We start from the raw sequence: 12170 nt of genomic DNA, 5'->3' as shown, positions 1-12170 counted from the left end.
AGATCACAAGATCTTTTATATTGTTACTAGTCTTATATGCACGCGATGCGTGTATTAATTTCAAAACTTGTTCTTTTATTATAGATTTTTTTGCCAAATGCAGCCCTTCAAAGTAACCAATTTGTTAATTGCAGTCATTTGATTGCAATCTCTTCAAATTACAACATCAAATAAATCACACACTTTTATGTTGCAATCTAAACCCAACTTATCATCACGCATTTTGGACTACAACTTAAAAGTGTTTGCTTTATTTGAGGCTGCAATTGAAGATATTGAAATAAAAGGATTGCAATTAACGAAGTGATCACTTCAAAGGGATGCATTTGGCAAAATTATTATATATACTCCATTCGTACTATAACTATGATTACGCTTAAAATGTCAAAGACTAATAGTTAGATGAATTTAGATATAGTAATTTGTCAATATAAAAAACTAATAAAGATTGTGAGTGATTTTTAATATTTATTTTTTTGTGATTGAATTAAAGAGTATCAAAGGTAGTGAGTTTTCATACTTTTCAAGTGGACGTCATGTATATCATATTCTCTTATTAAAAAAGGTCAAAATATTTTGTCCATTTAATTTTCTGATTGAAATATTTGACATTACCATTTTTAACTTGTTTAGAATGACAAGTTCAAATGAGAAATGATTCTTAAATTGTTTTCTTTTGTAATTTTCTTCCCTTCCCTTACATAATAGAGATAAGACCACATGGTATCATGTTTTGTTTTTTTTTTTACCATGGGAAAACAAATAGAATAGGCAAAAGTCCGTCGCTCTCTTCTTGCTTTGGTAGCAGGAACATGAGCTTGTTGGACTTCTTTCCTTGAAACTTTATTACAGTCTAGTTTAGAAGCTAGGAATCTAATTTCTTCAATTATGGACTTGATCTCCTTGTCTGTTGTCACAGGGTCCCGAAGGGCTGAAATCACCTCCTTGCAATCTGTTTTGATTCTTATACAGATTAGTATTGAGGTGAGCTTTGATTCCTTGGAGAACTGCGTATGATTATGTTTGAATAGGGGAGGAAGCAAAAAAAATTTCCATAGCTAAAGAGCTCAGGAGTAGAATCATTTATCCAAGCTATTGCCGCTTTCCATCCCTTCGTTCGAAGTTTACTTTTCCTAGAGCCATCAACTTGTATGATTTTTGGGCTGCTCGAGTGAGGTGTTCCTGCTATCCATGTATCTTCAGCTTGAGGGGCCATAGTGAGAGCCACTCTTTTTTTTTGGATATTTTTTCTACTTGAAACTTCTTGTTGTCTCCTCTGTAGCCCGGTAGAACGGACAGAAGTCTATTTGGATTGGGGTCGACGATCCTGAAAATCATCTCATTTCTGTGTAGCCAGATTGCCCACAGGAAGCTACGAAAGAACCAGCTTCCTGTTACCCTTCGTTATCTTTCTTTTGCAGCACCAATTCACCAGACATTGTTCACAGGCATTCTGAATTCACTTGCTTCTCCCCCACTCCCAATAAAGAAGATGGAGATTTCCAAAGCTTGGAAATATATGCAACAAATGTGACTTATTTTTTCAGCTAAGAGAGAAGATTACAACTTCAACTTTTCCCGGAGCTAAGTTCGTTAAGGCACAGACATAAAAAAAACTAAAAACCTCTAATGCAATTGCATATATCACGGTTCTGTACAAAAAGAACTCAAGACAGTTTCATCACTGTATCTCCACGTCCTTTTCAATAGGATTATGGAGCTCATTGTCAGATACGCTCTCACCATTTTTGTGTTTAAATGATCTTTGACTCAGGAGCCGACTAATTCTACTTGTCCTTGAAGCTGATCCAGATCCATTGCTTGAATGGTCTCTGCCACTCTTCTTCACCATATTTTCCAACATGGATTTGGTGAGGGTTTCAAAACGGCGTCTAAAAGTTGGATATCTTGAGATTGATTTTGTGATCCCTCGAAGCCTTCATCAAAGAGAAGAAAAAGTTTAAGATGCCGAGAATACAGTTGCATCATAAGACTCCAAAGTAGTTATCATGGATAAGCTAAATGATGAGATAAATGCTTAATGGCACGCATGATTATCACCTAGCGTTTTTTAAGGTTCGGTCTTTCCTAAAATATCACTTAAGAAGTGCCTATTGTCATGGTAAAAACATATGATTGAGGAAAGTTATATTGTTACCTTCGAGCCAATGCTTCAAGTTCTGCTCTTTTGACTTCATATTCAGGAATGTTTTCAATGCACGAACTGGGAAGTCTCTCGGGAATGCCGCTCAGTAAAACCAATTTACCGAGGTAATCGGCCAACTCTGGTGAGAGATTTTCTGCTTTGATCTGTTCCTTCATGATCAAAAGCGGGTTGAAAAACCAGTCAAAGAATGTATCTTTGGGTCTATTTGTGCTAGTTATTTCAGTCGAGTTATCTCCTGCACTCCCAACAACAACGGATAAACACGGGCTTTCCCAATTTTGCTAAATGCAAATAGGAGCATAATAAAAAAGGTTACTTACCTAACAACAAACCAAGAGAATTAGCTTTTGCCGAGCTTATAAGCATCTGTAAGATGCAGTAAGCAGGTAAACCAATACTAATGACACCCTGGTTATCTTTGCCGGACTTTGCATCTTCAATGTCCTTCAAAGTTATTATCCCTTCAGATACCAGTACTTCACCACGGCGACGACACTCCTTAAACAAATCATCTAGTAGCTACACGAGTGGCAGGTAAGTAAGAAGTGTTCGATGAACTTAGACTAGTTGAACACGTCATCACAAAGGAAGATTAACAAAATTTGTGATGCCAGTATGGTTCATCTAAATATTATACCTCAATTGGCTTTAAGTCAACCATAGGACGCTTCACAGAACCATTTTGTGAGGGCATCTTCTGAATAGAATTGGGCCTTGACAAAGAAGGTACACGGGATTGAGGCTGTAATGATGCATCCTTGTTCCGGTAAGAAGGCCTGTCGAGAGTAAGATAGAATAATATATAGTCATAGAGATATATTACAAATATGTATTAATCTTTTGATTAACAATTGACCCAGAATAATCTCGTGAAAGTAACCTTGGAAAACAAGTTCCCTCTGGCATGTCAAGGACATCATTGCTGTATTCATCATAAATAGCCAGGGCAGCAACAACATAATGAAGCCCCATAGAGAAAGAAGACTCCTGCAGTTGAAAAGAATAGATTAAGCTCACAAAAAATTTGTCAAAAATAAACACCAGATACAAGTTACAACCATGACTTCTTACCAACAACTAAAGAAGTTGCGGAGAGGTAGTCAAGACTCGAGCATATATTGGTGGTTGAAGCTACAACGTACAGCAAGGGTGAGGATTTAATTAGCAAGACTTGTGGTCATAGAGGTGACGTTGCAGAGTGGTGTTGGAAAGTTATTGAATGTCCTAAGTAAAACCCAAAATCACAGAAATTTCCTCAGAAAGCCAAGGTTTGTAATGCTAGGCTAGAGTCTTGGTCCAAAGGCAAATACAATTCCAGTAACAATTTAGTTGCTAAGCTAATACTGTTCTTATTTTCATGAAATGTTCAAGTTCCAGAGTTTTCAACAGCACAACCATTTATATCATTCTGAAAAAAGAAAAAAATATCCGATCTGCCTAACTGGAATAGATGCTTCCTTCCAGTAACTTCCACTCCTCACAGTTTGAACAGCTTATGTCTAGATATACAAGTATGACCAGATGTCTAGCATGTTTTAGTCTAACCGGACTATATACCAATTCCTCAACATTGTGTAGGATGCCTTTTCACAGCATAATGTAACCATTACCGAGTATACAAGACAACCAGAGTCAGTGCTCAAGTATACACAGACAAGTATTTTTCTCACCAAAACTTAGACTGGTTGCAGAAAGTTTCCAGAAGATCTAAAAGTGTAATAAGAAATTGACAGCTTGTGACTAAATTTGATGCAGATTAAAAAAAAAACAATAGCAAGATCCAAAAGTGAACCTGGTAAGCAACCACCCCTGCATAAGCACCAAGGAAAACACTGGAAACTATGGAACCCAGTACTGCCCCGATAACAGCTAATGGCCAGAGAAGAATTGCCAGACCAGCAAAAGGGACACATATAGTCTCAAGGAAAGGACCTTCACGTCCAATCATGTCATGCAACAGACGTTTCCACCCCTTAAAGAGCATGTAAGGGCTTTTGAATACAGCAAGAATTGAGATGACTGGTACATCAATGAAAAGACCAAGAAAACCAGCTAAAACAGCTCCAGGAAGATGAAGTAATCTGCACAATGTGACTATCATCATTTAAAAAACTTGACAGAAAAGAATAAAAACAAGAACTCCTCAAGATCTTGAACTCAACCTTTTAAAAGTTTCCAATATGCACAAGAAAAAGAAAGCACATAAAATTGCCTCAAAGCCTAATTGCACAAATCACATACGTGTAGCTGTATGGATAGTGCTCCAGAAAAACACATGCTGAATGTCTTATCAAGAGCTATATGTATTTAGAAATATACTAATGGTATCAACGCTATGTAACTGGCATGATTTATTGTCCAATAGAAAAGAAATCACATCTCATACTCCACTATTTGTTTTTTCCGAAATACCCAAATGAAGTTAGATATATACATTCATTTTATGAAAACCGCTACAAACCTAATCTCATAATAATCTGCATCTGGAGGACCACGATCTCGCAGATCGTCCATAATTGAGAAATACGAATGAAAACAAACATCACTAAAATCTCTGGTGACTGTAAAGCAACCCTGAATAGTACTCCAAGTTCCGTCCTGCAGGTCAGGTGGAAAGCATGTCAAAAATTGCAGGGTTGAGCAAAACTTTAGAGGATATTAGAAAGGGAAATTCCAATGTTGGTATAAAATTTCTGTATACATGTAATTTTCTTTGATCTTTTCAGTCGCGGTCCTGGTGGATTCATAAAACAGAATAATGGAGTACATACATAGATAGTGTGATAAAATTCGTTTTCCTTTCCTTCCCCCACAGCATCAAAAGTGGCAAATACTGGTGAAAGAAAGCCATATGCTGCACCTCCTATAATGGTTGCAACAATGCCAACCACTGGCCAGAGAATCAAAACAGCAAAGATCAATGGGCACAGCACAAGCTTCAGAACAGGTCCTACTTGCTTAGCTCTGGCATTAAACAAAATAAATGAAAAACAATGGTAATAAAGTGCACTCCACTCGATAACTATCAATACAAATGTTAGACAGCATTAAGAGCTGAATTCAATGTCTCAGAAAGCACCTTACAACACAATAACATGTCCAACAGAAGTGTGCTGGCCACAGACCCAAGATGATTGCACCGTTCCCCACAGTCATCATTAAGCATACCAAAGGGCAAAACAATATACCTGCAAGAAATCTCGAAGTCTAAGTATTCACAGAATTAAATCACTTATTACTTTCAGTCAAACCTGTAGACCTTCTACTGGCACACAATTTGGCATCCAGTTTATTTGTTTCCCCTTCAAATCTTAGGTTACAATAAAGAGAATTAACTCAGATTATCCAAACCATGAGATTCTAGTCTGCTGAATAGAAAGTGAGAGCATGCTTTGAACAGGATATATATAAAAAATAATTTAGGTATAATAGTAATGGCTTATGAGATACAGCGATGACAACAGCTAGCAATTCCAACCTATAGATCAAAAGTTTAGTAGTTCAGTTCCTAAAAGTAGCCTTTCAACTGGCTATAGAAAACCTATACACCAACTTCCAAGTAGTTCAACTCGCAAATATTTACTTTCTGGTGAAAATCCCAAAGCTTGTTAACATTAAAAACTAATGGGACAATGTCACGCCTAACGGCAGATGAACCTGATATCCCTGGTTCAAGATGAAAAACTATAGGGTCCGAAATCCATACTGTCCCAAGCCAAGTCCCATGAAGAGTTAAGGAACAGCAAGGAGATGCCATGGCATCAACAAGCAGATAAAGTGATGAAGAACATGGCCCTCTTTGTATAGAAAAATGTTAGGATTTAGGAAGATGGTTAATTTAGCATAAACCAATAGAGAACGATTATGAGATTCCAAATGAAAAAACAAAATAGTAATGATAAAAAAACAAGAAACACAAGATTTTGCACGACGAGAACCCCCAAATCAGGAAAGATTACCTATGAGCAAGTTGAATATATTATTGCAAAGGAAAATGAGATATCATGACCCCGCAAGATATCCGCACACATATACTACATGTGAATTTCACACAACTTGAACAATCGTCCAAAACTCATTAAAATACAATGTCTAATACGAGCAACATCTACATAAGCAACACGGATTCAAGTAGCCATAGTCCAGATAGCTTGAACACACATAGCTTTACAATACTATCTCAAACAGCACATCTACATTAGTATTCTCCTCACTTGAATCCATACTCACTCTGCTTTGCCCACGACTACTCCCTCCAATTGATATTCTACTTCTAACAAGGGAAAAAGAATAATAATACATTCAGTTGCATGAGACCATATTACCATAACAGAGAGCAGCAAGTGATAGCCTAGTGGTGATGGCATCGCCTCCGATCCCAGAGATCCTGGGATCGAGTCTCACCACTTGCAAGAAGGGATCCTCAATTTCCCCCTCCTCCTTGCAAGACTTCATCTTACCTTAAAAAAATTTTTTTTACCATAGCAGAGGCCATATGCTTCAAAAAATACATACATTAATAATGCCCATTTTTCCTCCAAAGAACAATACCATGAATGGTTCAAGTAAACCTCAAGACACTTCTCAATTCAATCAAAACAAGTAAAAGGGCACAAGCCTAAACAAGGGCATTGATTGTAAATTCTTGTCCACCACAAGAAAACAACAATCTCATCAATCTTCAACATTCAAGAAAATTAAGTCTCAATAAAATCAACAGCTGCAACAAAAACACAAAATTAACAAAAAAAAAACTAAACCCAAAAACATGAAACAGAATTTAAACCAACAACCCAATCACATAATTGAAACTCCATGAACAAGAAATGACACACAAAAATACGTAAAACTCCATTGACACTAACCTTTGATTGTACCAAGAAGAAGAAGACCAATAAAAAATGGCAGAAAATATATAAACTGACATAGAGAAGCCCAAACTCCCGTTGGAGGTTCCATTTTGGTGCTGTTAATGACAGATAATGAATACAGATCTCACAGAACTAATACTAGTACATCTCATTTCAAAAACCCTGCTTTATTTATTCGCAGTAACCCATAATTACCGAGTAAAAAAACCCACATAACCCAGAAATCCAACTTTAGTGTTCTTTACTTCGTTCGACACGGAAGTGAGTGACTGATATGCAGATATGGTGATGTATTGTAGTATTTCTTTTGAGGGAAAAGTGATGTATTCTTTTTAGTTTTGTGTTTTTTAATGGGATTTGTTTATCTAATGATGTTAACGGTTGGACAACTGCTCCTGACAGAATGAGAAACGATGGATAAAGCAGTTGTGTTACTCTGCGCATTTTTAAAGCAAGGAATATGCAACTGATCTTGGTTTTTTAACTTTTCACCCTTCTCATCGAGCAATGCATGATTCAATATAGCTATTACTAGTTTTTATATGCACGCGATGCATGCGAAAATACGTATAAAATTAATTTTTTTTTAGAAAAATATAGAAAATTAAATTAATTGTTTTTTTTTGGGGGAAAAAAACAATTAATTTGGTTAATTAAATTAATTGTTAATTATACCTTATAGATTAGGAATATTTGAATTGTTGATGGTTTTCTTTTGTAATATCTTTTTCTATTTTTTAAATTAATTAGGTAGTTTTCTTTTTTATTTTTTAAATTTTTTATTTTTTGATTAAAGTAAGTAGTTAGAATAGAGATGTAATGAAGGTAAATAAGATTTCTAATATTTTGGTGTCAACCTCTCTTCCCATATAAAATAGAGATAAATGCTATAGGAATATTTGGTTGTATTGTATTTTTAAAAAAAACTGTCATAGGTAAGTCAATTTTTAGGTTGTTTGTTAAAATTAAGTCAATTTTTAAATACTTTAATACTAATTTCTTTAAACAAGTCATAACCGGTTATAACCTAAAGAATAGGTAAAATGGCCAGTGGCGGATCCAACGTAGGTTCGACTGAACCCACGTGGATCCGGGAAAAAAACAGGAAAAGCTAAAAAAAAGGAAAAGAAATAGAAATGTCATATTAACAATATCGGCATATTATTTCATTGACATTAACTTTGGCTTAGCAGTATGTATGGAATCCTTTGTTCAGGTCTGTCCAAGGTTATGGTTTCGAAACTTGCTGCAAGTATATTTTTTTGTTTTCTCTTTTCCTCTTGTTTTTTCATTTGTTTTCTCTTTTCCTCTTGGCTTTTTCTTTATTTTCTCTTTTCCTCTTGCTTTTTTTTCTTTGTCTTTTATCCCATTATACTTTTGTTATATTATTGGTATTTGTTTTCTCTTCTTTTCCTTTTCTTTCTTCATGCTTTTTATATTATTGGTTTTTTTTTCCTTTTTTTTTTTTGAATCTTCTCTTTATGTTTAGCTTACTTTTTATCTATAAATCTCTCCCTCCCACTGATATGATTACTAAACCAAGAAGTATGATAATCAAGTATGAATAAGAATCTTGAAAAATTAACTCCAAGAACTTCGAATAACCAAGCAATAAAGTCGAACAAGGATATGAATTTATTCAAGATCACTCCTGAAACTTGAATAAAGACTCTAAACACTCTTAAAACACTCCTGAATTAAGATGTTTAACACTAAATATTCAACACTCTTGAAGAATAATTAATGGTTTCAATTGTTAAGCAAACAAGCAAACAATCAAGAAGGGTTTTAAGCAAAATCTAATCTAAGTATTATTGACATGAATTCGTCCCTTATATAGGGTACAACTTATGCTAATCCAACTAGAACTAGCTATGTTTATCTAACTAGGAAAACATAAACTTATCCTACTCTAGTTATTATTAATCACACGCCTAAAGATAACATGAACAAGCCACGTGTTTATCTTGTAAAACATAAAATCTATCTATAACATAGCCATCCTAACATAACTAGGATCCTATGTTGTGTCCAAGAAGTAATTCTAACAGAACTAGAATTCTTCTTCACTCCATGCCACACCACTTTCCAAGTCCTAAGTTACCACACAAGCCAACACTTGATTCTTATGCTTCATTTCAAACCCCAAGGTGTCCATGATCAAGTCAATAGGCTCATGGTTAACAATGCCTTTGCATCCATATCATTCCCCCCCCACAAAAGAATTTGCCCTCAAATTCTCATCATCATAGTAAGGAGATAGATCACCCACATTGAAAGTAGCACTTACATTCCATACTCATCTGGTAAATCAATTTGTAAGCACTATCTCCAATGACTCCAATAACCTCAAATGGTCCATCAGCTCGAGGCATAAGCTTTGTTTCTCCTTTTGCTAGGAAACCTTTCCTTCCTCAAATGTATCCATACAAGATCACCAACCTTGAACCTATGTTGTTTCGCCCTTGTTAGCTCTTGTCTTGTATTGGATGTTCATCTTCTCAATCCTTGCCTTTACTTGTTCACAAGTTTTGTTGAATGCTTCTAATCTCTTCTTTGCATACGTATGTATATCATGCTTAGGCATTGCAACAAAATCAATAGGAAGTAAAGGATTAACACCATATACTACCTCGAATGGTGAATGAGATATAGTAAATGAATGTGCTCTATTATAAGCAAATTCTGCATGAGCAAGCTTGATATCCCAATCCTTTTGTGTCTTACTCACCAACTCCTTAGCAAAGTCCCAAGTCGATTTGTCACCTCAGTTTGCCATCTGTTTGAGGATGATGACTTGTACTAAAGAGTAACTTAGTACCTAGCATGCGCCACAAGCATCTCCAAAAGTGACTTAGGAATTTAGAATCCCTATCAGATACAATGCTCCTTGGTATCCATGTAGTTTAATGATTCTCTAAAGTATAAATCAGCTACAGTGTGGCATCATCAGTTGTGCATAGGAACAAAGTGAGCCATCTTAGAGAAACGATCCACACCACCATTATGGCATCTTTCCTCTTTGAGTTCTGAGGCAACCCTACTATAAAATCCATGCTCACACTATCCCATGGTTATGAGGAACTGGTAAGGGTATAGAGACCTTTATGGAAAGTACTCTTAGACTTTTGACAAGTAGCACAATGTGTAACCACCAAGTGAACATCTTTTACCATGTGTGGCCAATAGAATTTCTTGTAATGTACAAGAGTCTTTTGAACTCCAAAATGTCCAGCCACTCTTCCACTATGGACCTCCCTTACTAGAAGCCCTCTCACGCCACACTTAGGCACACATAGCTTGTTTCCTTTAAAAAGGAAACCTTCATGAAGCACATAAGGACCTTCTTGTCGAACCATCTTCTCTTGAAAATCCACATCTTCTTTGTATAGCTCCTTTAGGTGTTCGAACCCTATCACTTGTGCATCCACAATAGTTAACAAGTAAGAACGCCTAGATAATGCATCTGCCACAATTTGCTTACCTTCTTATACTTTGAAGAGAAGTGAATGATTGAAGAAACTCCACCCACTTAGCATGCTATGATTGAGCTTTTGTTGGCCATGATGTACTTAAGCTTCATGATCAGAATGAAGAATGAATGGTTTTGGTCTAAGATAGTGTGACCAATGATCAAAGGCACGTACAATGGCATAGAATTCTCGATCATAGTTAGAATAATTGAGTTTAGCACCACTCAACTTCTCACTAAAGTATAAAATTGGACGCTTCTCTTGCAAGAGAACAACTCCAATCCCCACACCACTTGCATCACACTCCACCTCAAATAGTTGTGGAATTAGGTAATGCTAAAAAGGCGCACAACATAGTTTACCTTTATGTCTTCAAATGCTTGTTGTGCTAAGGAAGTCCAAGTAAACTCTCTTTCTTCATTAGCTCTGTGATAGGTGCCATAATGGAAGAAAAGTTTCGAATGAATCTCCTATAAAAGGATGCAAATCCATGAAAACTTCGACACTCAGAGACATTCTTGGGTGCTAACCAAGATGAAATTGCTTTTACTTTCTCAGGATCAACATGAACTCCTTCTTTTGACACAATGTATCCCAAAAACGCCACCCTATGTACGAGAAACTCACACTTCTCCAACTTGCCATAGAATTTTTGTTCTCTTAATTTCATGAAGAGGCTACATACGTGTTGCAAGTGCTCCTCCACACTCTTACTATAGATTAGGATGTCATCTAAGTAGACAACCACAAACTTGTTAAGGAAAGGACGAAGTACCTCATTCATCAATCTCATAAAGGAATTAGGCGCATTACACAAGCCAAAGGGCATGACCGTCCACTCATACAACCCTTGCTTTGTCTTGAATGTTGTTTTCCACTCATCTCCTTCCCTAATTCTCATTTGGTGATAGCCACTTCGAAGATCAATCTTAGAAAAGATTGATGCACAATGTAATTCATCCAACATATCCTCCAATCCAGGCATAGGGAACCTATACTTGACTCTGATGTTGTTGACTGCCCTACTATCTATACACATCCTCCATGTACCATCCTTCTTAAGGAATAGCAATGCTGGCACAACACATGGACTTATGCTTTCCCTCACATACCCTTTCTCAATGAGGTCTTCAATCTGGCGTTGTAACTCCCTAGAAGCCACTGGATCACATCTATAAGCAGGTTTGTTAGGTAATGGTGCGCCAGGAACAAGATCAATAGCATGTTCTATCCCTCTCAAAGGTGGAAGCCCTTGTGATAACTCCTCAGGGAAGACATCTTCAAATTCGTGCATCAAAGCTGCAAGTTGTTCATTGTTAGGAGCTTTGACACTTGTGTTCACTTGTCTCACAACCAAAGCATAAGCAAAACCTTCTTCCTCCACCTCATGTTCGAACTCCTTAGAATTTAGGAAGTAACTTGGTGTTTTAGGTGGTGTTTAGGCGCTACTTGATTAGGAGCTCGGGGATGTAATCGAACCCTCTTTGAGCCAACCAACACAGAATACACATTAGAATCTCCCTCATGGATGACCTTCCTATCAAACTGCCATGATCTTCCAAGTAGAAGATGGCATGCACTCATAGGCAACATATCACCCCATAGTTCATCTTTATAGCCTCCTATGGAGAATGAAATAAGGGCTTGCTTCTTCACCCT

At 36.5% G+C, this 12170-nt stretch overlaps 1 protein-coding gene across 1 annotated transcript; it reads right to left on the bottom strand.

The window, feature by feature from the left end:
• Nucleotides 1–1518: 1518 nt before the first annotated feature.
• On the bottom strand, nt 1519–7476 carry LOC104896813 (uncharacterized membrane protein At3g27390). The gene is made up of 10 exons (XM_010683606.4): nt 7033–7476; nt 5247–5355; nt 4939–5131; nt 4629–4765; nt 3960–4248; nt 3048–3154; nt 2805–2943; nt 2488–2686; nt 2159–2402; nt 1519–1937 (listed from the first exon to the last, which is right to left on the bottom strand). The coding sequence occupies exons 1-10, from the start codon at nt 7124–7126 to the stop codon at nt 1682–1684; spliced, it is 1767 nt and encodes a 588-aa protein (XP_010681908.2). The 5' UTR covers nt 7127–7476; the 3' UTR covers nt 1519–1681.
• Nucleotides 7477–12170: the final 4694 nt, after the last annotated feature.

The sequence above is a fragment of the Beta vulgaris genome, chromosome 6, assembly GCF_026745355.1.
Source record: "Beta vulgaris subsp. vulgaris cultivar EL10 chromosome 6, EL10.2, whole genome shotgun sequence".
NCBI lineage: Eukaryota > Viridiplantae > Streptophyta > Magnoliopsida > Caryophyllales > Amaranthaceae > Beta > Beta vulgaris.
The sequence above is the reverse complement of the archived record's forward strand: the minus strand, read 5'-3'. Positions and strand labels throughout refer to the sequence as shown.